The following is a 24,410-nucleotide window of genomic DNA, read 5'->3' as shown; positions in this document are numbered from 1 at the left end:
TATATAATTTCACAAGTATACAAAATCCTTTCAAAATCAGTGCTACAAGCTGAAGCTATTTCCTTCACAAACAGACAATTTAACGTGTTACTCAGAACTCAAAATCATGTCTAAAAGCAGCAGAAATTTAACATATGGTTTGCATGAGTGGTCCCTAGTCAGAGATTGTCTCAGTGTTTTTCCATTTCCATATCACACACTAAACACTGCAAAATCAGTCTTAAAGTTTTTAATGTATTTTAGTCTTTCATTATGCCTTTTCCAGAACCTACTATAAAAATAAACTGTCTACAACACAGAACTTCAGTACAGGTTGCATATTTAAATCGAGTACTGTATCTAGTCCAATATCTACCTCATATTCAAATCCCCTTTCTCATTACCCCCCTGCCCCCATTACACAGACTTACACCAATTTCTCAAGTTTTTGCTATACTTCACTAGCTTATTACCCAGCTGTGCAGCTGAGCAAGAAGATAACCACATTCATTCCTTTTATCCGTAATGATGTAATACATCCCACCACTGGGTTGAGATGATTGAGGAATAATGGGATTGTAAAAACTGCAAAGATGACAAACAACAGTGCAGCCTTTTTTTCCTGATACAGTCAATTGCATAAATACAGCACAGGGTGACAATAATAAAATATGCCCTAATTCTGCTCCTTGAGTGAAGTTACCATTTTTCATAAGGAGCAGCTGTTCCTATACAAAAACATCATCATCACAATGCAGCAACTAGATGAAATACCCGCAATCTAGGCTTCAACCCTGATTTCAATAAATATATGTTGGAGTTTACTTTCTAATAATAACAAAAAGAAATCATCCCCAAAAAAACAACTCAGTATAATCAAGAAGGCTCCAGATAGTCCAGTGCAATGCAAAGAGGCATCAGGGACTAGCATTAAATACAAAAATAGATCTTGGACCAAAGGATGCACTGCTCTGCTTTCCTATGGAAAAAAAAAATTAAATCTGCGTCCATTTTCTTCTTAAAATCCTTCCTTATTACAATCAAAGAGATCCTTACCTTCTGCAGGAGCTGGGAACCTGAGTACTTGGCTGCAATAGATTTGATCTCCCCACCAAATGCTGAGGCCCAGAGCTTTACACTGTGAGGGGGAAAAAAAAAAAAAAAAAAAAAACACAAGACAGGAAGAAATGTAATACACATGTCATAGCAAGCAACACAGACTGTAGCAGCTTCAGCTGCACTCGTAAGGATTCAAGCAATTTTGCATTAAAGAGCTCAAAGGAACCTAGTCACAGCAAAAGAATAGCAGAGCTGTTCAAGTACAAGCACACGGCAGATGCTGTGCCAAGGTAAGGCCTGCAATACAGAACCACCTAACCTGCACTTTTAAAAATTAAAGTCAACTTGTACAGAGGCATGCTTTTGTACAATATAATCTATGCCCACAGAAAGAAGAGGAGCAGGTAGAACAGCAGACCAGTTCCAAATGATAACTTCTCGCATGAGTTAAGATAATATCAACTACGCTAAATAGAAGCATTTAAGGTAAGACTCCACAGCCATGTATTCCACTAACACATGCACTAGAATAAAATTTAAGTACTGCCACGCGTGTTAAAGACTATGATTTCAGAAACAGCTGACAGAGGAGCAAAGGTGCCTTGAACAGTCAAATACCTGCAATAGATAAATAAAAATAAAATACGAACTCGAGCAGGCAAGTTCTCATTCTTGACCATGGTCCTGAGAGAAATAACATGAAAAGACTTACACAGACAAGGGGATCTGCTGCTCCGATCCAACCACATCCACTAAGGCTGTGTTAAAAGCAGTCCAGAAGATAAAGAGAAGACCCCAAAAAGCCCGAAGAAGATTCAAGTTCTCTAGCATTGTGTCTCCCTACGCCTGAAAAAATGTGGGGAAATTCAAGTGAATCTGAACGTAGCAGTTGTGGGGTTTTGCTTCTAAAGCCTCTTTCCCCACCCTTGCCCCCTCCACCAGAGCGCCACTGGAAGAAATCACAGCTCCATTCTCATCCCTCCCAAGAATGACCCTCTCTGTGTAATGGAAGGAGAGGACCAGAAGCGAGGCTCTAGTGACTTGAAAACTATTGTGTCCCTGGTAACAGCAAAGCGTTCTCCAGCACTACTGCAGCCACTTGCACGTAGTTCTTTACAACTCCGCAGTCAGCAGCGTGCCGGAGTTACTTCAGCGACCTGCTACTGCTCCAAAGTGCCCTCAGCAGCAAGCGAGCAGCTCTCGATTCCAGCCGGGGGCGGCTGTCTTCTCGCGGGTCCCGCTCACTTGGCGGCAGGGCAGGCTGCCTAAAGGTCTCCTCTCCCTCGCCGGCAGCCCGCAGCCTCCAGCCCGGCCGGAGCGAGCCCAGGCATTGGGCCGGCGGTGCGGGAGCAGCAGCCTTTTAACGGGATGGCGCCGAGGCAGAGGCAGGCACGGGAGGAGCCGCCCCGGCGGGAGGGTGCCTCCGCACGGCGGCAGCGGACCGAGGATGCTGCCGTGAGCCGGCCCCTCCGGGACGGAGCGCTGCACATCGCCGGGGGGGGGCTGCGGAGCCCGAGGAGGCCCTGCCGAGCCCGGCCCCGGCTCCCTCCCCGCTCGCCCAGGGCTGGGGGCGAGCCGCGGCTCGGCGAAGGAAAAGAAAAAAATGCAGCAGGAGTGAAGCGGTGCGGGCTAAGCGGCGGGAGCCTCGGAACGGGGTCGCGATCTGCGCTCGCCGGAGCCCCTTGTCGGAGAGAAGAGCGGCTTCCGAGCTCCGCCAGGGCAGCGTGGGGAGCCGGAGGGCTTGGCCCAGGTATTTGGGTTGTTGGTGCGACTGGGAGCCTTCCCTCCCTCCCTCCTTTTGCTTTTGTTTCTCGCCCTCAGCTCCCTTCTCACCTTCTCCACCAAAGGCACAGACTTAAAAATAGCGGTTGAACTTTAATGGAAATAAGCGTGGCAAGACCTGAGGATGAGCTGAGCCCGGGCTGAGTCATCCTTGCATCACACGGTGCAGCTCCGCGGCCGCTGTGGAGGGCTTGTTTCTTCCCTCTCGGGCTGGAATTAAAACCCCCAGAACATAGACCCTGCCTTTGTGTACCATACTTGTTTAACGGTTGCTGTCGTGAAGCTAGATATGCAATACTTTCCCCCCTTCCTTCCCCCCCATTACCATTTCTAAGAGTACCGAACAGTTTGCTTTAAGATACCAAAAATCTCCGATTAACACCTGGCTGATGAAAGCTTTCTGCTTCCTCAAATACAGCTGGAAGTTCAAAGTCAGGAAGACCAGCTTAGGTAAACTGTATAGAACAAGAGCGGCATAGCGCACCGCACCTCTCATTACACACCAGCCATTGCCCAAGGATAGCCGATATATTCCTGCCCATAACACCACCTTTATTTGAAGGCAATGAAGGAATTTGTGAGAAGGGATGCTGGTTCTGTTTTGTGCATTATTTAACTGCTCAAGACCGTGCTGTTACTGTGGGTTTTCTAAACAGAGTTTTAAATATGCTGCCATGTCACCAGGTGTTCAGCCTACCTACAGGCAGAACTGTAAAAATGCACATGGCTGACTAACCATATATAATGAATTACATGCTCCTTTGAACATATTACATAAACACTACCATTTTCAGAACTCGGAAGGAAATAGCGGAAACTGAGGTAAACTGCCTCACTAATCGTGCTTTTTTTTTTTTGTGTGTGTGTGGTTTTTTTTTTGTTTTTTTTTTTAAAAAAAAAAAAACATTTTCAAAACCACATCAGGATAGAGAATTGTAATACTAACTTGTAGGACTCAAGCTTCATTTTTCCATTAACACAGATCTTCACCTGTCTCAGTTAAGTCAGCACACAGTTCACTGATGACAAGTAACAGCTAGCTTCATTCTTCAAGGTATTATCAGAAACCCTGGAAACTTTCTGAAGCACATACAATGTGTATATGTTCAATAGCCCAAGAAATTTAACATACATTAAAACCACCACTAATTACTATGAAAAGATGACAGTCACTTGTCCAACCTTGACTATTTATTTGACACTCACTATCATACCAGATTCACATTTTATACCTTTTTCATATATAACTGGTCAGTTAGATTCATTTAGTATAAAAATCTTATTTCTACTATCATTAGTCTCAGAAAAAATAAAATAAAATACTGATACTCCCAGCACAAGACCAGCAACCACATTTGGCATTAACAGACATCTGCATGCCTTATACTATAGTGTCCTCTCTGCATCTTGCATTAACACACTCCAATAGGTTCATGAAGTTATTTGGTTCTTTTCAATAGGGCTTTCCACTCACTGACTGTGCTGTAGCAGTGGTTTAACACACATGCACGTATAAGCTTCTAGAAGTTTCCCATCACAAGAGAAGAGGGCTGGCATCATGTCTTGGCCCAACTACCACTGGCTATGCCTGGAATGCAGATCACTGCAGGCAAGACATCAGGTCCAAAACCAGTGTTATGGTTTCCACCACCACCACACTGTCGTCATGAGGTAGATGCAGAAACTTTCCCTAAAGTGGGCTTACATGAGGACCAAGGAAAATAAATAGGAAAGCGTTAAGTTTGGCCAAAAGGTTTGAATCCTTTATAATGGGCAGATAGTAGTGTGCATCATTATTAATGCACAACCTTGTGATGTTCTGGAACAAAGTCATAAAAAAAAAATAAATTTCAGAGAAGCTAAATAACGAAGTTAGATTTTGAAAGTAATGTAGCATTTCTATCACATACCTACGTTTCTATAGATCAAGATTCTTCCAGATTCAGCTGTTAATTGCTGCTCCCACTAGAAAAACGTGCATATAGATAACTGATCAGAGAAGTGATGCTCCTAGAACTGTAGTGGCCTCTCAGCACTAAGTGCTGGAAAGTTATTTACATGGCAGTGGCCTCAGAAGCATACAAGTGTATGCTCATACTAACTTGGATCCTCCCCCAGCCCCTGTTTTTAAAATACAAAACATCTCATCTAATCGCCTGCTCTGTCTGATGATCAAGTATAATGGCACATTTTATTATCTCAGAAAATGGAAGAATCCACTTCCTTTGTGAAAGCAGAAAAATTTGGACACGAGTTAAAAAATTTGGACATAAGTTGACAACTAAGTGTTGCAATAGAAAGTCACAGGCATGGTCAGAAAGCTGATGAATCTCCAGAGCTTTTGCAGTGTGCCACATTCAGAAAAACAAACAAGGGACTGAAGAAAAAGGGGGGAAAGACAGGTCAAGTGCAAAGGGTAACATGAGATTTAACACAAAGGCTGAGGCAGGAAACAGATGAAGGGAAAGTCCAGCAGATAGACACAGCGTAACTTCGCCTACCAATTCCCATTGTTTTCCTCTATCTACCTACAGATATATTTAAACTGATAGAAGGGTGCATGAATAGGGTCATAATCACACCGGTGTACTTTGAGGTCTTTGATTAGACACATATCAAGTCCTAATAAAAAAATCAATGGAGAGATTAAGAGAGGGAAGAACATATGTTGCATGGGAGAAGAGTAGGAGGATACGATATAATTAACACAAATGTTTATTGTATTTTTTTCGGATTCTTCTTATCTACAATTGTTTAATCTAAAGAGAAAAATAAATGCAGAAGGCTAAAGTGCTAAAAGCCCTGATGAAGATGCAAGTCGCTTCCACAAAAAGTTTATTAATAAAGGTGGGGAGGAGGGAATATGTCAGTTTAGGTACATTCCACATATCAGAAAATTCAGATACTGCAAAAATAGATAAGTCTTAGCTACACTGCACATTGTGGCATTATTAATTGCTTTGTACTGTATTACTCAGTGGTTCTAAGCACAAAGCTTTAAATCTTCAACTGTGTTCCCCATGGTGCCTTTTTTGTTAGGACTAAGAGATGAAGATGACCCCCCCCCCACATACATCTTCTTTGAGATGTTTTTCCAAAATTATGACCCTTTGAACAGAGGAAGTGGGAAGTACAGGGAGGAAAAAAGGAGGAAGTGAAATATTAAGTTAATTGTATGAGGGAGCTATATGTCCTATGCTGAAAAATTTTCCAGCCTTTAACCTGTATGCCACTTTTCCCTTATTTCTCTAAGTATGTTTTATATAGACATACATGGAAAATAAAGACAGAGGTAGAGGGATAACAAATGACATTTCAGCTTCACAAAGCACTTTGAGATTGTCAGATAAAAGGCAAAATCTGAATGCTCAGGATTTATTTAGAAACAACCCAGTGGTAGAAGGATTCATCAAATAGTGTTTGCATGCAGTGAGAACACAGGTTTCCTTGTTTCAAGTGAGCTGTATATCAGAGAGTACGAGGCTGCATTAGACCTATTCTGTAGAGGCTTAACATATGTACATGTATTCTTTGAATTTTATGAAGGTCCCATGTGTATAAATCTAAGTGTTTCATTAGTCAATAAGGAGGCATTCCCATACCATTTCTAAGCCACTTACGACAAAGGTTGAGGTCAAGTAACATTACTCACTGGATTAAATTATCACAATTCCACATAATGCACCATAATGCACATGAGCTAGCAACTTGTGAAAATAAAAATGCTACAAAATTTCTAAGCTACATCAGTATTTTGTAAGCAAGTTTGTTGTGTCATCATCTGGTTTGCATATACTGTTTAGGTCCAATATTTCAGTTCGCAAGAATATTAATGATATATGCAGCCTGTTTTTACAGATACAATCTGTTACATGAGAATAAATGCAGACTTGAAAAATCCTAATACATACAATTAATAAGTAGCATTTTAGGCTACTGCCATGTTATCTTCAGCACACTTCGACACCAAATAAACCTCACAGTTTGCCATAAACCCTCAGGGCATGCATGGTTAATTTAGCTTCTACAAAGCCTATGGCTTCAGCATCTCCACAAGGAGTTAAAATGTAAAAGAGCAAAGCATTATCACATCCCAGCCTATGAGAGCTCACACTGCATGGTAAGCTAGAATGCTTTAAGCTAATGGTGTTTATAGCTAACCAAATCCAATTTCAGCAGTCCACTGTAGCTCTAGTCTGTTCATGCCATTTTACATAAGCTTTGTTTATTTTGAATTTTCTACTATTAAGACAAAATCTACATTTGGTTTCTTTTGAGTGTCAAGCTAGGAAATGAACTTCTCACTAAGCAAATAAATTACCTTTTTACTCCCAAGGCTAGTGCTAGGTTGTAAACATTAATGCTTTCAATGCATTCAAAATATGTCAAGACTGAAGACAGGACCTAAAAATGAGAAACTATAATTGAGGACTCTAACATAATGGAGAGAACACTATGGAAACAAACAAAATGAGCATTTTTTCCTCTGCAAATACAAATGAAGTGTAAAGGCCACAACATATTTGAGTGCTAATTACTACCGTCTATACACTAGAATGAAGCCCCTAGTCACATCTACAATGGTTTGTCAAAGTTCATCTAAATCTTGAAAATTCCTCTGACAAGGGTCCCCAGGATTGACTTTAAACCCAAAAACCAGACTTCAAAAGGTAAGGAAAAGCATTGCTCTTGAGATCTTTGCATTAGTAGGGACACAGACACTGGATACCAAAAATGAAGTATTTAATTGTGGAGATGACTCATTAGAAACCTGCCCAGAACCGAAAGGAAGTAGTACTGAGCAGACTCTCAGGGAGAGCTTCTTTTGCATTGATTGCTGAAGTCTCATCTGTTGACCTGTCTTGTCTTCAGGGAGGTTAAGTTTCCAACCATACAAATGAATGCAACCTGCAAACTTTACACTAACTTTTTCAAAATACTGCCTTTACTCTGAAGTTGAAAGCAGCATGGCTTTTGGTCCACAAGAAAGCGCTATGTTAAGTAATTACGTAGAGCCATTAGGAACTTCAGAGGCCTATAACTCTGTCACTGGTTAATTCCTGCATCCCAATCATGAATGGAGATACAATTTTTCTGAAGTCTTGAATATTAGATCAAGGAACTGGCAGTTTAGTCAACACAACACCAGTTGTGAGATGTTAATGAAAATGAGTTTTGTGTAATTCTAAGTGAACTTGTGATATATTTCTGCTCTGTCATTCTGGTGAGTCTTGTTTATTTATCACAAACAGTGATCCTGAAAATCAAACTTCTCTTAAAATACTATTGGAAATAGCATGCATATAAAAGCAAGCATATGATAATTAATTCAACCGATTTGTTACAAAAAAAAAAAAAAAAAGTAAGAAATCTGTCAACATACAAAAAATCCTAAGAAGCAAGGATATAGGACTGTCTTAAATACCTGATCACAGTTGCAGAGTAAGACCACCAAGGATTATCAAAAGGCAAACAAGTTCCAATTACACTAAAATAATATTGGGAAATGGTAAATAACTATTTGAAGTTTAAAATCAGTTTATTTAACCTTGAAAAAGAGAGGTTAGGTAATTCATTAGTTGTACTAAGGTCACAACAGTAAAGTCTATTTAAAACTTACTGCTTTATGTGAATCAAGCTTCCCTTCAATGGTTACTGTTACTTTGGGTAAGAACCAAGTTTAGGATGGCTTTTTCCTTTCCCCACCAACACAAGCTGCTTGTTCTAGCAAGCGATAGTTGAAACCTTGCTCCCTATAAGCTGATGAAACTGATCTTGTATTAGGACAATACTCTTCCAATACCCAGAATCAGTGGAAATGCTGGAGTTGAGCATAATGAATGCCTCTGGCACCACAAAGAACACCGTATCACAGAAAAACCTACAGGATTGTCTCTCACATTGGGGTTTCAAATTGACTTGTGTCTAGTGGTCCAGTTCTGTTAATAATCTAGCTTGACACCACATACCCTGGGATGCTCAGGCTTCATTTGCTAAAAGCAGTAGGTTAGTTTAAAAATGAATTAAAACAGGTGTATGTTTAAAAGATGTAAAGTGAAAGCAAAACTAATGGCCATAGTTATACTAAGAAGGAAAAACATTTGCCAGAGCATGCATTTTTATTTCACAGGCTGTTAATACATCATGTCACTAACACTGCCAGACAGACACTCAGGCCACATTCATTACTTTTTAATGTCTCTATTTTAAACAACAAAACTAACAACTCCAGGCCATAATATAGCCATCCTTCCTATGACTGCACAAGGAACAAATGCCATTTTACACTATGATTCTACTCAAAAGCAACCAATACTAGGTAGGCAATAGCAAATATACAAGAAACAAAGTCTTGAGCCAAACTTTTCTAAACATTACAAGCAATAGCCCACCTCAGTGCTCTGGGTTGCTTTTTTTCCACCCTCATCAGGAAAACACTTATAATTAATCTTCAATTTGTTATAAACTTGGGGAGTAAAATGAATATAAAGGACTTGATACATTTGATCAAAGTGGTTATGCTTTATAATGAACTACAAAAGACCAGTGAAACCACTCTTTGGTTAAGGTGATTGTGGTGTAATTGCCTGAGGTAACTAGGGAAATAAAACTAACATTTGCATTTTAAGGAAAATGTACAGCATTGAAGAGGCTTTCAGGGTAGGGCATAGCTGCATTACCTGAGCATTCCCTAGGCTTCCAACCTTAGATGCTATCACACTGGGGAAACTTGGTGTGCTTGCCCTAAGGAATGGTACCAAGCGTAGAGTGGAGTGGAGACACCATAGCTAGGCTCTGTAACCAGGTGGGAACTCTATTGTTCTTGTGCACACTGAGACCGATAAGCTGCACTTTTTGCCACCCTGAGCCAAGGACCTGTCATGTTTTGACAAATGCTGTACCCTAGTGTACTTTTTGCTCATTATAATATCATTATAATACCAAAACACACCTCCATCTCAAAAGCTACCCGCCTCCAAGGTGCGACCACCTCTCACTGAGCATGCGCCCTGAATTTCTCGGAGCCTATTACTTTAAATGGAGACAGGAGAACTTTTCACCATTCGTAACTAAGATATGCTTGACTAGAGTCACTCAAGCTCCACCTAAAAGACAGAAAATAATATAAATTGGCCTAAGAGAGAGGAGATGTTAGGGAAGATACCACCGTCAGGGGAGATAACATCCCGAGAAAATACAACATCCTTAGGACCGCCTGACTCCTGGGATCAGTTGACGGGCTGAGCCTCTCTTCCCCCCCATTGGGATGCCTTTGGGTAAGATTTGAGCAATGGCTTATACATCTCTCTAGAGTCTTTGATCCTTTTAACGCATTTATTTCTAGGCTGCGCACCTGTAACACCTGTAACACCTGTATATTTCATGCATGCTAGCTTGCTTTTGCAGACAGTCAGTATTGCCAGCAATCCAAAGAACCTGGTTATCTGTTGCTGTAATAAATCATATTTCATTGCATTGTGATAGCTCTCATTAAGTGCAACTAGGGTAAGGGTGGTTATCTGTGATATTTCAGTGTTCTGAATCCAGCTAGACCCCAGACAGTTAACACGTTATTGGTGAATATCCGACCGAACCCCAGATGGTTAATGCATTATTGGTGAATCCAACTGGACCCCAGACGGTTAATACATTATTGGTGAATATCCGATCGGACCCCCAGACGGTTAATCCGTTATTGGTGAATGTCCGACCAGACCCTAGACGGTTAACACGTTATTGGTGTATCCGACTGGTTCAGTACCCTGAATCTGACCAGGCCCATAACGGTTAATCAGCTACACCCCTTAACGCGACAGTGATATTTTGTTAATCAGACGGTTAACACATTATTGGTGAATCCGACTGGACCTCAGATGATTAATGAATTAATTGGTGAATCCGACTGAACCCCAGACGGTTAATCTGTTATTGGTGAATATCTGACCAGACCCTAGACGGTTAACACGTTATTGGTGTATCCGACTGGTTCAGTACCCTGAATCTGACCAGGCCCATAACGGTTAATCAGCTACACCCCTTAACGCGACAGTGATATTTTGTTAATCAATAACGTATGCCATTTATCAAGGACTTCACGATCAATAAATAAATAAATAAATAAATAAAAATAAAAAAGTGCACTTACCAGGCCTTCTACTTCACAGACATCACTAGAAATAGCCCCCCCCCCATATTCATGGAGGATGGGCTTAACTCTCTCCAAAACAGTATTTTTGGAATTAGATCTGAAGGCAGATAGAAGAAAGTGAAAGGACATCTTGTCAGTGTTTCACAGGAAAGCTTAAGAGATGAAGCTCAAAGAGCTCCTCCTGAACATTATGCAGTCTGGTACACAGTTTTACCCCTGAGAAGGAAGACTCCCTATTTTTCCTCCAGTATATTTATTCCCCCCTCCCCACCACCATCATTTTATTCCTCTACAAACCCACTGTTGTGCATCTCTATTTCGAGTTCTCAGTTTTCTCTATTACCAAGTAACAGAATGGTATTCCCCTTTTTCCTCACAAAAGCATCTAAAATTCCCTGAAGTTTTTTGACTTCTCTCATGCCTAGATTCAATACTCGCAGCCTCCTCTATAGATGTAGCAAAGGCCGTGTCATCCTATGTTACCGTCCAACTTATACAGACTGCTGACCAGTCTTTCTGCCGGAGAACAGAAAGCACTGAAATCATGGCCTCTGGTCACTTCTGTCATTACCACAAATTCCACCTACAGCAGCTACCCAGCGTCCAGAACAGGGGGTGTCAGAAATTCACACAGAGCCATCCATATCAGATGTACTATGCACATGTGATGCTTGCCTAGTAATCAAGCACCAAAGTCACCAGCTCAGTACCTATTATCATCAGCTACTGATTGAGACCACTGACCCACTCAGTGCATTGCTAATTTGCTTTTGTTTTATTTCTCACCAGGGAACCTCCACCCAAGGTGTCATCTACTTCGTTTAAAATTCTCCTCCCAAGAAGCTGTTACAGGAAACTCCCTACTTTCTTTCAAGCTATTTAAGATCTGAAGTCAGTTTATTTTTAAAGGAAAAGAGTAATTATCACTGTGAGACTTCAACAGGAGTTCTTGTTTGTTAACGGCTTTGTGATAGTACTCAGATAATAGAATATAGCTGCATTTTGTGAGACTCTACACCTACATATTTTCATGTAATATGTTAACTGATACACATACTTCAATGCTTTTATATAATAGATACTTTTGTAATCACTGTAGTGATTTGACTTACTGCTTCCTAGGTTCAGAAAAAGAAATCCTAGGAGGAGATTAAAAAGCACAGACACCCATGTTCCATACAAATCTATATAATACCTGAATATTAAAAGTCAGAATTCTTGCTAATACATTTCATCAGGATGCTGCACCATGGCACAAGGTTGGAAATTCATTGCCTACAAGTGAGAGAATGACACTAAACAACTCAGTCCTGATGAAGGGACTCCTAAGACAGCTTCCCCCATTCAAACTGTGCTCCCCTCACATGACAGCAGGTAATGGCTGGCATTACTAGCTCTTCTATTCTTGCCCTTACTCTGCTAAGCATGCAAATCAAAGTTTTAAGAAAAAAAAAAAAAAAAAGGGACAACCATACACATGCACACATGCACAACTGAGACTGAAGGAGACTGGGGAGGGATAAAGTTGCAACTAAATACTTCTTCTGGATCCTTTAGGCCAAGCTATTCACATCAATAAAGGCACAACTGGAAAATCTATGGTATTACACTTGTCACAAAGCTAGTGGATCTACTCTCACCTCCGTTGGTTAAGTAAGCTAATTAATCATAGGCAAAGAAAAGCAGCCAACACTGCTGAGAAGCTGCAGAGCTCTGAAAAGACAAAATCTCCAAATCCAGGCAAACAAAAGGCTACTACCTGTTTCCTAAGACAACGCTGGAGGTTATTCCAGGTATAATGAGCACATGTCCAGCCTTTAACCTACTGATGCATACAGTCAAGACAACCCTTTAACAAAGTTGAACATCTCTTTCATACTATCCCAGGGACATCTGCTAACGTGGCTCTGTTGTCAGAGAAAAGCAGCACTACACATCAGCAGACACTTCAAGCAGCATTTCTTAGAGCAGCAGCTACAGCTTCAAGAAAAGTGTAAGACCAGGGAACTGCAGTAGCTGAAGACAACATATGTCATTTTTCTGGGCATTTTGCCTTCACTGAATTACCAAGAGAACCAGAGTTTTACATTTTTAAAAGCTGTAGATGAAGCAACGAGGGATTTATCTAGGAAAAAAAAAAAAAAAAAAAGGTGTCCTAACTGACCTTATTTACCACAATTGGTACAAGCACCACCCAGCATCCTGCCACCCCCAGTGAGACTGAAATACTGAAATACAGTAGTGTATGCACACACACACTCTTTGAGAATACAAATTGCCAATGGGGACAAGTAATAATCTCAAGGCTTGCATCATTTCACAGCCGAGTTGTTTGAAGACAGGCTAGCCATTACATAAAGCAGCTGTGTTATTTGGCTTTTCCTTTCTTTCAATTATAGACTTGAGCTGTTTTTTCTAAGTCAGTTTAAACTATTTTTCTCATTACAGATTTTTTGTTCAATAGGCAAGGAACTTAGCTATAGCAAAACAGAAAGGTTTCTTTTCTCTATATGCCAATATTCTAGAGACACTAGTAGATGGGAAGCCTGTTAGGGTTCTCCACATACATGACAGTGTTGGCTGGATTTCTCCAGTACACAACAGACAGATCCATCTCTGCAAACGTGTGTGACCTCTCCTTTCACAGAGCTGACCAACTGCAGCATTCTTTGTGCATCTTGGTGTTTCCAGACAGCATAAGGAGCAAAAACAATTTGGAAAATAGTGGAATCCAATAGTAATGCCAAAGTAATTTTTCACACACTTAGTTTTTAGTGCCAAGAATCAAGGGGCGTGCTACCACATTATGAAAGCAAGAAAAGTTTTATGGAAACACTGCACTCTGAAGTGGAAGTGCAGTCAGGCAGCCAGGTGAGGACTGGTGTTTTGTGGGTGTGGTTTTGTTTATTTTCATTATTTGGCTGTTTGAGTTTTCACTTGTGTGTGTTTGTTTGTTTTCTCCCATACCAGCAAGCAAAGTTTAGTCACAAATCTGCAGTTAAGTATGAGTAGATAGGAGTTAAAAGCATACTCTAAGACAATGTTTTGTTTGTTTGTTTTGATTTTAAATCCTACGTCAACAGGACTATTCTTTTTGGTCTCAAATATTTCATTCTCAATGATCCTTCACCAACAAAACACCTACTCATTTTCCAAAATGAAATGCACTTCTGTTGTTACAACAAAATATATTATCTCTGTACTGGTACTAACACACAGAGGCAGGAAGTGAAATAATTGAAGAAAACCCTTCAAAGTTTAGGATTTAGGAAGAAACTTCTTATGTTGTAGATATTTTCTGGTAGGTACTGCCACAAGCAGCTGTGCCTTTAGAACCTTAACTTCTTGTCTTCTCTATCACATTCTTAACTGTCTTTTCTGTTTCCTTATGTTTACAGCAATGTTTTTCTTTAATTCCACTCTTGTTCACTTTGTTTCTACATGCTTGGGAAAAAAACAAAAAAATAATCTTTAATCACACCACGCAGACCTTAATTTTGTCTTCCTACACATCATCACTGACAAATCAGCATTTCCAAAATTTAGAAGCATCATCTCCTTTTGGTGCCTAAGTTTTGTTTGTTTGTTTGTTTGTTTGTTTTCTCTCTACTGAACCACTGCACTTAGAGCAAAATTGGGAAGCTTATGATAAAAGTACTGTCCTCCTTCCTTTCCCTGTGCCACCCCCAAATAGCAGGTGGTGGGATGTTTGAACAGTCAGAACTATTCTCCCCATCTGAAATCAAGTCACACCAAGTGTTGTAAGTTGCAAGCTTGGAAGCACTCCTCCTCCTGATGGACACTGTTATGTTGCTTTAAAAACAATGGAATCATACCCTTTGTAGGAGAAAATATTCTTCAAAATCCATTACTACTCCATAAAAGTCTCATATGGAGGTATTTACATAATGAACTGCAATTACTCACATTATATTTATCTAGTGAAGAATGAACCTATTGTGTGCAGTGAAACAAATCTGTTCTGCACTAATACACGCACATAGTAAGTTACCTAGTGAAATAACACATCAATCACGGGTTAACACTCAGTCTGCACCCGTATAATGCCATTTCCAGGTCATTAAATAAAACAGCTGCAGAATCTGCCATTGTGCCAGACTGCCGAGGCTCAGCAAGAGGTTAGGAAGAGATATGCAGTGAGCTTGCAAGTTGTTTGTTGTGGGCAGGGAATCCTGTTCTATTAGAAAGGCTGTGAAAACAGTCATCGACTGTGAAGATTATGCATGCACTGTAAATATGCCTCCACTGGAGAAGCTCTCAGCTAATAGGTACAATGCTATATAAAAAGTACCACCATGACAGCTGGAGCAGTGATCCACTAATTCAGATCCTTGAGCCCTGACTCTGAACCCTGCTCTGAGAAATTCTTTATTTGCTGACACCACAGACCTACCTATGTATTTTAAAATTTAATGAAAACTTGACAGTGGAAAAAGTCTGCTCTTAATCAGTTCAAAAGTTCGCAAGCTAAGTAAAGTTAGGAATTTTGTTAGCATATGCACAATATTCAAATTACATGCAAAGTCTGCCACCAAAGTGAACCTTTATTTCTGGATTAGGAGGAGTTTTCTTATGTATCATAGGCATCTGAGCATTGTCTGAGTTAGATATGCACATTTAGTGGGGACTGTTAGTGTTAGGTCAGAGGTTGGACTCGATGATCCTGAGGTCTCTTCCAACCTAGAAATTCTGTGATTCTGTGATCTTTATCTTGAGCTCCCAAAAGGGGATTCAGAATTCAAACACCATTCATTAAGGAGTGCATGGAGGTCAGATTACAGGTTCCTCTGTAACCCCTCATTGAGTCTCTCTCCTCCTCTTAAAAACACACATAGGGCTACTCACATGAAACCCCTTTGTTTTACTTGTTGGACTGATACTGCACTTGCATGTTTGGATACAACTAAAAAATACGACACACATAGGGGGAGGTCAAGCCACCGTTAGACTGAAAAGTAAGATCTATGTTTAGAGCCTAAGTTTTGAACTTCTGTAACATTTCTTAATTCTACTCCTCAGTGATAAAATCCATCATTTAGCACCAATTTTCTTCTGTGACTTAAGATGGCATCATCTTCGCACTGCACCTCTGTGGGTGCAGTAGGTCTCTACACAAGTACCATCTCTCAGCTTGCCAGGGAGTTTTTCTCCTCACAGTCCCTGCAACAACACTGTGTAACTGCTGTCACAGCATCTCACAGCACCGAGGCAGCATTCACTCACAGTGAGCCATGCAGCTAGGCAGGAGAGGCATGCTCAGAAGCCAAGCTCATGTTCTAGGCCAAAGCAAAGCAGACTGTAGCTATGGATGTCTCGATTCACACACATGCTGCTAGTTCTATACATACATGTATTACCCAAAAGCAAAAGTCTAACAAAAATAGTACTGCAGCAACCACCTCTCCCTTTACAGTTGTCTTTTGTCTCCCTTGCCATGCTCCGCCTCATGGCATAGGCAGCCAGCAGGTTGGCTCACCTTGGGGCGTGAAAGTTTGAGCAGGCCCTTTCCCCAGCTTCAGGTTTTCTTACATCCCCTCTTATTAGCAAGGGCAGAAACTCCACTTTCATGTACACTGTACTCATCTCTTTCCTTCACAGTCCTGGACCTTCAGCTTTCCCAGTTTGAAATCTTCAATATATTTTAAATTAATCAATTCAATCATCTTCAGAACATCCACTGACATTAACTGGAATTTCAGTTTACTGTACCATAGAGCCCATATTCTCCTGACCTACAATGCAAGACTTACAAATTAGTGATATACATGTATTACCTTCCTCCCAGTAGTCCTCACAGTTTATCTTCTCAATAAGTTTTTGCATTCTGTAAGTATTGACCAGCAACAGTCATTTGGACAGCAAAGAGGTTGTCAGTCAGAGGAGAGAGACACAGCTGGGAACAGGCAAGCACAAGCTGCTCTTATTTTTTGCCTGTGGCCTCATAAAATTAAAACACAGAAGACTCACATTCTCAAATTCTTGATCTGCAGACAACAGAGAGAGCTTCAGAATATTTAAGGAAATCAAACTATCCTTTTTTTTTTTTTTTTTCCCAGAGACTCCTCTTTTAGGAATTGAGATTACTTTAAAATAGAACTTATTCATAAGCAATTGTCTGCCCAAGTAAAAGTTCACTTATCATTTAACAACCTCAATTTAAAAAAAAAAAAAAAAAAACAAAACAAAAAAAAAAAAACTTCCCCCCAAAAGTAAACTGTGATTTTAAATCAGCAAGGAATAAAGGTCTATCTCTTATTTGCTTTTTGTGGCAAAAGGGTTTTTCATGTTCAGAGAGCAAGTGCTATAAAGTTCAACATCTCTGTTAAATAGTCTCGTCTTCCTCTGTAAGGCCACCACAGCAAACCATTGAGACCATTGCATTTGACAGAGGGATTGGTACTGTGCCAGTCAGAGGCCTTGACTCCTTTTGTATTTTAAACCACAAGATGGGTATTTCTGAGACAGCATGCAAAAACTCAGAGTCCAAGTATCTCTCACAATTACTAAAAACATTTCACACGGAATAAAAATTAAAGAAAAAAAAGTAGAAGTTTTATTCTACTATAACAATTTTTTTTTTGTTGTTTTTTTTTCTGGGAATGTGGCACAAAGGCAATAAGACAAATGCACTACCACACAAGAATGAAGCACAATAATGGCAGGTAAAAGATAACTGCCCCAACATCCACGAGAGGAAGACAGACCAGTTTTACCTTTATGAGTAGAGGAAGGCTTGTTTACTTTGGGACACTTACAACTAGAAATAACAACACAGTGAAAAAAGAAATGAAATGGATTTGAATAAGATTTGTGAATATAAAGTATTTTGACAACAGCTGTTGAATCAGATGGGCTGAAGAGAAAGGTTCCGAGAGGACCAAAGTACACATTTCAGAACAATTAATGAAAAGCTTTGTCATAAATAGAAATTAAATACGAAACCCCAGAAGCAGATCTTGTTTCACCTATTAAATCCTTAGCCACAGAGGTGGCAAGCAGATGAGAGAATCCTTACACCTTTAGGGGGCCATTCCGCCAAGCATAAAGAGATGTTACTGAAGGAGTAAGTTACTGGTGTTAATAGAAGCCTAGTAGACAGCTCCTTCCCATCATCTAGAACTCTGTAGAGTGGATACAAAATGCTATCAAATTCCTCACTTCACAGGGATGGGCATTTCTCACTTATTTTGTATATGGATGCAAGTTCAGAAACTGAGACATGCACAGGATGCAGCAGAAAGTACATTGTACATGTACACACTACTCATAATGTTCCCTATTAAAGAAGATAGAAATGAAAAGGAAGTGAAACCTCTTGCTCTGATTTCACTGTCCTTACCACTCTACTAATCAATAGGGGAAAAAAAAGTGCCTGATAGCATCCATTTACAATGAAGCAAAGGTTCCCTGTGTACTCATCATTAGTACATACAGCTTTGGCTAGCATAAAACTCCAGTCTTATTCCATTGCTATGCACATTATCAAGGTTAACAATCCCCTTCCAGGGAAGGGCTGCTGAATATCATAGATGTATAAATAAATCACTGTCAGCAAACATAGCCTGGAGTGCTTTATCACAAACTAAAACAAAATACTTGGCCTGGTTTCCAGACTTTAAATCTTCAATGAGCAAGAAATAAGAATTTCTTTCTAATACAGATTAGCTGGTCCAAAACTCGACAGATTTACTGGAACATGCTGTCATGAACATCCCTCTGGATGACCAGGTCCATGAGCTTCTTGATACAGTTCAGTAATCAACTCTTGGTCTCCAGGAAGGGAAGGAAGAAGAGCAAGTATGCTGATAAGCTAATGGTACATGGAAATCGCAGAAAGCTTTCATTAGCAGCTACCTCCGCTTTGCATCTAGTTCTGCCTTTGCAAATGAGTTGTAATATTTGCTTAGACTTGCCATTGGATTACATGCTTCCCACAGCCTTTCTCCTAGGAAATGGTCAATAAAACACAGGAATATCCAGTATCCAACCATGCAGAGAACAGATTAAATACCAAGAACAATAGTCCCACAGTACTAGATCCAATGTACATTTACATGGAGTAATTTCTAGTTCTTGCTACACCACTGCTTCCAAAATTTATGGTTTAAAAAGAAAAAAACATTCTTTTTATAGGAAACAAGCAAAAAAGCTACTTTGCTCTAATTTTCACTACTTCCTTTTCTTCACTTCCTTCTTAAGTGGAATGAGGTCTCTTTTTTTTCTACTGTTTCAGCCTTTTTAACAGCCTAATGTTAAATGTGGACTTGCAATAGCTTACAAATTTTCAAAATCTTCCCCTAATTTTCAACAGTCTTATCAGATCTAGTTAATTACTCTATGTACAGGTTGACACAGGTTGATTCTAGGACATATTCTAGGACTTGACTGTTTTGGTTGTTTATATCACACTGAAATGTGCAAGCAGAGAAATTCAAATATAAGTTTAAGAAAAAAAAAAAAGGAATCCATTGCAAAATACATAAAAAATGGAAACAGACGTGCAATTGTAGTGTGCCTTACAGTGCTATTGGCATGCGCCTGCTGCCAATAGCTAGATTTAAGATTACTCCCAGTTTAAAAAAAAAAAAAAAAAAGGCAAAAAAAAAAGCAAAGAAATACAATTCTGTATTGTCCTTCCTTGTGATCCTGATCACGAGGAATGCCTTGTACACAAGTTCTCTGCTACAGAAAGAAAGCAAAATGCTGGGACACAAAAATCAAGCATTAGAATTAGAATTTTTTTGAGAGGCAATAAGATATAACAACTCCTTACAGTGTTACAAAAGTCTGCTGTTTAACAATGAATTGAGATGGAGACAGAACACAGTGAGAACAAGAACTATGCTTTTTGGTGCCTTTTTTATAGCAAGAATTATACTTCAGGAAATGTACTACAGCTGAAACTAAATTATTGCAAGCTGGAATAAGAACTGGAACTAATTCATTACTGTGGAACTAAAATAGCACTAGGACAGAGTATGTGAAAAGTTGCTCATTGACCAGATATAGCATTGCGTATAACAACTTCACATGATAGGAAACTGCAGGCAGACATGTACTCTCAGCATCAGCAGGTGGCATTAGTACAGCATATTTAACATGTTTTGTCCTAGCAGAAGCCTTAGGCTACTTTAAAAGCTTAGCAACTTTGTGTTAATTTAATTGTAAAGTGTCTAACAGTGATGCTAGTAATAGTTGCATGCCTGCAGAAGTGAATGAAACCTGTCAGTCTCTCAGGAACAGGCTAGTAAACCTTTGGATTGAGACAAGCTGATTACTTACTATAATGAGAAGATAATGTGATATTTCTACTGTCAGCTGAGTCCCCTTATTTTAAGATGAGAATATACAAAACCCACAAAATAACATACCAGCTAAATGTTAAGTATGTGAACCAGGATACTAGAAGTAACAGTACCAGAGTGATACAGAGATAGTAACGGTAACTGACTGTGTTATATAGCAGGAATTCCCAGTATCAATAAAAGTACTGGTTAAAACCTGTCAGGCTTTGAAACCACCAACTGGAAAAAGTTTTTACTTCTGGAAAATTTTGGCATTAAAAGTTGCCAATCTAAGTGAAAACAAAAATACTAAATACAAAATTAAGATCCTTTTCATTCATTTCAGCTTTTACTTTGTGCCTCAACACTTCACTTTTCTATAGTGGTTACTAAGATTTTTATTAGTACAACCACCCTGGATTTGCCTAATGACAGTTTGTTCTTCTCTCAGATCACCTGTGATGCATTTCTAATTCTTTTGAGTCTAAAAGACTCAAGACACAAAGAAAATGAATGCTTCGTGACCATTCTGATTCATGACCAGCAAGACCAAGCATTTGATACAATAAAAGCTTCTATGTACATATACACATATGGTGACATAGCCTTGCCAACTACAGTCCTAGACTGGACCTATGAGTATTTGGTATCTTCCATCAGCAGCTGAACAAGCTTAGAGTCCTATACCAGGAAGAATCCATTCAGATCAAGATCTTCCACACATTTGTGCATGAAGAAGCTATGGTTAGTCCACACACCTTGCAGCATCCACAAAGTAAGTCTGGCTGTTCTGGTTTAGGCAAGAAGTTGCTCTAATCCTATAGTCTGCATCCAACAAAACATATAAACAAACAGTTAGCAATGAACGACACCATCATTAACACCAAATATTCAATTAAAGCTTTCATCTCTAAATACAACATTTCATGTACACTTGGACTTCACAGAATTTCAGTCCATGAGCTGAAAATCTGTTCCAGGGAAAACTTTCCAAGTGCTGCTGATGCATGGTACCACTGCCACATGACTAGCAGCACACTGCATCGTCTGCAAGAGCACTCTGGTAACCTGCTTTCCACACAGTGTGCAATGGACTTGCTACACAATCTTATTTTCCTTTGAATAAGCATTAAAACAGGCTTATTTATACAGAATTCTCATCCGGTCACTTCATACATTACTTCACAATTTCTTTTTTCCCCTCACTGTGCTAATTGAGGACTGAAAAGTAAAGGACAGAGACCTCTGTTCTATACTACCCAAGAAAACTCGGTTGAAAATTCTGCAGACAAAGGAAAAAAATCTAGCAGATAAAGAATTAAATTATTTAAAAACAGGTGTGAAAAGAAACAGCATACACACCTCCCTCATCATTATATACTGCTTCTTTCCTGCTACCATGAACATAATTGTAATTAAGAACAATTTTCTTTTTGAAGGATATGATAATTATCCTTCAAAACATGCAAATTCATCCAAGACAAACTTTTTTTTCTGCAGTCCATCAGGTTCATTTAGGAATAAACCTTTCATTAAGGTGGCACGTGGTGCTAACAAGGATACATTCCGACACCGCAAGTTTTAAGCACAGTCTGAGAGACAAGTTAGTTTCCACTCTCATAAGCCACACATATATAAGCCATACACAATTATTCTAGATGCCTGCTGCTGCAAGAAGGGAGATGAAAATATTTTGCATTAATTCACCTTGCAAAGTAGGCCTTGAACACATTAATAGCGCCCTCTAAAACCTTCATGTTTGGCTAATTTGTACTATTTCCACAGTAATTTTAGTGACTTTCCTCATTTTTACCAGAGCTTCGTTTTACTGTTAAGCCACTGTTACCTCTCACCCTTTCATAACCATTAAGAATAATGGATCAGTGGAACTTAATTCATCCTGGGTAAACCCCTTATTTTTCTAAAAAAAAAAAAAACAAAAAAAAAAAACAGGCCAGATAACAGTAAATTGTCTGAATGGTGGGACAGAATTTAAACAACTTACCTAGTGAATGACACAGGGCTGACAAGATGGCAATAGATGCTTAAAAGCAACTCCCTTAAAGGCATCCCCCAAAGGATGCCCAATTTACTCTATCTCCATAAATGATTATTTTGTTATTCTCCAAGAAAGGGGGGGGGGGGGGGGGGGGGAATCCCCAGCGATGAAGCGAGCAGGATTTGAGGGATTTTGTCTCAGCTTCACAAGCTTGCTACTTCAACCCCGGCCCCATACCTCCCCCTTTCCTGGGGAACAATGGCCAAGGCCGTTTGGCAGGGAGTTCTGGATTGTGACACCCAGATCATCAATCAATGTCATCATAAAGGTCAGAGTCACCACATGCCAAGGCCCAGAAATTTTCCACTTTGCTCCTGAACCTTTCATAACCTAAAAAGGAGTTGAAACCAAAAGAAGCAGAGACAAGGTATTTGCCAAGCCAACATCTTCAAATCAGGATGTAAATATCCCTGGAGCGTTCACAGTCAAGGTCCTTGTAGCACCCTATGCTGAATGCATAGGCACCGAAGTCCCCACACTTCCCCCAACCATTGCCATCCTGCATGTTTTTTTGTTTTTAGTTTTGCCTATGATCTATTGCCAAATGACTGTAAGCTGTTTTCCCACCTAGAAAATAGTTTGTCACAAAATGCCTTGGATTGGAAGGGATCTTAAAGACCATACTGTTCCAACCCCCTGCCATGGGCAGGGACACCTCCCACCAGACCACGTTGCCCCAGGGCTTCATCCAACCATCCCCTTCAGGGATGGGGCATCTGCAGCTTCTCTGGGCAGCTTATGCCAATGTTTCATCACCCTCTGAGTAAAGAATTTACTCTTAACCTCTAATCTAAATCTCTCTTTTTAGTTTAAAATTGTTTTTTCTTGTCCTAACCCTATCTACCTGTGTAAGCCACTCTCCATCTTTTTTTTTTGTTGTTGTTTGTTTGTTTGTTTGTTTTAACTAAGTCCTCTAAGTACTGAAAGGCTCAATGAGTCAAATTATGGCTAGTTTGCAAGACAAAAAATGATTTAACCCTCCTGTTGTATGATTGTACCCTCCTGACCCAGCTGGGTAAAGGAAAGTCTAAGTGAATTTTGTGCTATGTCTTGGGCTTTCTTTATGCCCAAGCTCAGCCAAAACTCATTTGCCCTAGATATTCCTTAACATTCTCTGTGCATATTTAGGGGGGGCAGGGACAGAATGGAGCAACAAACCAGCATCAGAACAACAGAAGCTGAAAACAAACACCTGACTGAGTCCTATTCCTCACCTAACCCAACTGATGCCATTTAAGGGAAGCTCAAGTACAGAAATCATTTTGAGGCACACACACACACCAATAGCAGAAAGGAGAACAGAATTCAGTAAAAAATGTTTAGCCAATGGAACTTGGTCAGCAATAATTTTAAATACACATTACATAATGTTTAGATTACATCGTGGATGTTTGATATATCTGTCCTCATTCCAGAACTGCCTTTCCAACCCCTGCAAACTGAAAAGCAGAAAGCTGACATACCAATAAGTCCTCTTGATTGTGCTCTTCCTGGGACTGGACAAAGAGGATCAAAAGGTCTGGCTGAAGTTTCCAGCAAGTTAAGAAAACTTAGTTTTAACTGTGTTTTAACTAAAATAAAAAGATAAAGTATCTTCAGAAATATTTCTCTGGTTCTTTTTTTTCTTGAAGAAAAGAGAATGCAAATAGCTTCACAGAAAGAAGGCTTCAGGAAATAGATGATAATGGAACAAGATAGTCCAAGGCTCTAAGGTTTCTGCTTCCCATCATGACCAAAGCAAAGACCTATGCCTTGCTCAAAGGTACACATACCTTAGACAGGTAACATACAAATGGATCAACAGCTTTTGATGGCGATGCCTAAAGGTTAAATAAAGTCAGCTGAAGGCTCTACTGAGGATTTGTATCCTCAGTGTATTTTGTCATGGAGAAAAACCTTTGTTAGTATTTCTTTGAACATTAAGTTTCTAGTGATATTGCATTGTTTTACTTCAAAACATCCTGCAAGTATTGCAAAACATTCCCAGCATTTACCAAAAAATAAGTTAATAAAACAGATCATCCATTTGCCTGCATTAATTTACCATTAAAATTGCAGTTGCAATTCAGGACTTTTT

General features: G+C 39.7%; 2 protein-coding genes across 2 annotated transcripts in view; one reads left to right on the top strand and one right to left on the bottom strand.

Annotated features, from left to right (window-relative positions):
- Nucleotides 1-2,252, bottom strand: part of CACNA2D3 (calcium voltage-gated channel auxiliary subunit alpha2delta 3) — a 463,161-nt gene extending 460,909 nt beyond the window's left edge. Inside the window, exons 1-2 of the mRNA XM_082768173.1 lie at nt 1,751-2,252; nt 1,036-1,117 (exon numbers count right to left, since the gene is read on the bottom strand). Coding sequence (XP_082624299.1) covers nt 1,036-1,117; nt 1,751-1,869 — 201 coding nt within the window. The 5' untranslated portion in view covers nt 1,870-2,252. The remainder of the gene's footprint in view (nt 1-1,035; nt 1,118-1,750) is intronic.
- Nucleotides 2,253-2,304: 52 nt separating this feature from the next.
- LOC309881924 (uncharacterized protein) lies at nt 2,305-23,921 on the top strand (the record flags this gene model as incomplete). The annotated part of the gene is made up of 2 exons (XM_082768483.1): nt 2,305-2,788; nt 23,749-23,921. Exons 1-2 carry the CDS (start codon nt 2,407-2,409, stop codon nt 23,919-23,921), a joined length of 555 nt encoding a protein of 184 aa, XP_082624609.1. The 5' UTR covers nt 2,305-2,406.
- Between the last annotated feature and the right edge of the window lie 489 nt (nt 23,922-24,410).

This window comes from Aythya marila, assembly GCF_965140915.1.
Source record: "Aythya marila genome assembly, chromosome: 10".
Classification (NCBI taxonomy): domain Eukaryota; kingdom Metazoa; phylum Chordata; class Aves; order Anseriformes; family Anatidae; genus Aythya; species Aythya marila.
This window is presented reverse-complemented; position numbering and strand designations above follow the sequence as displayed.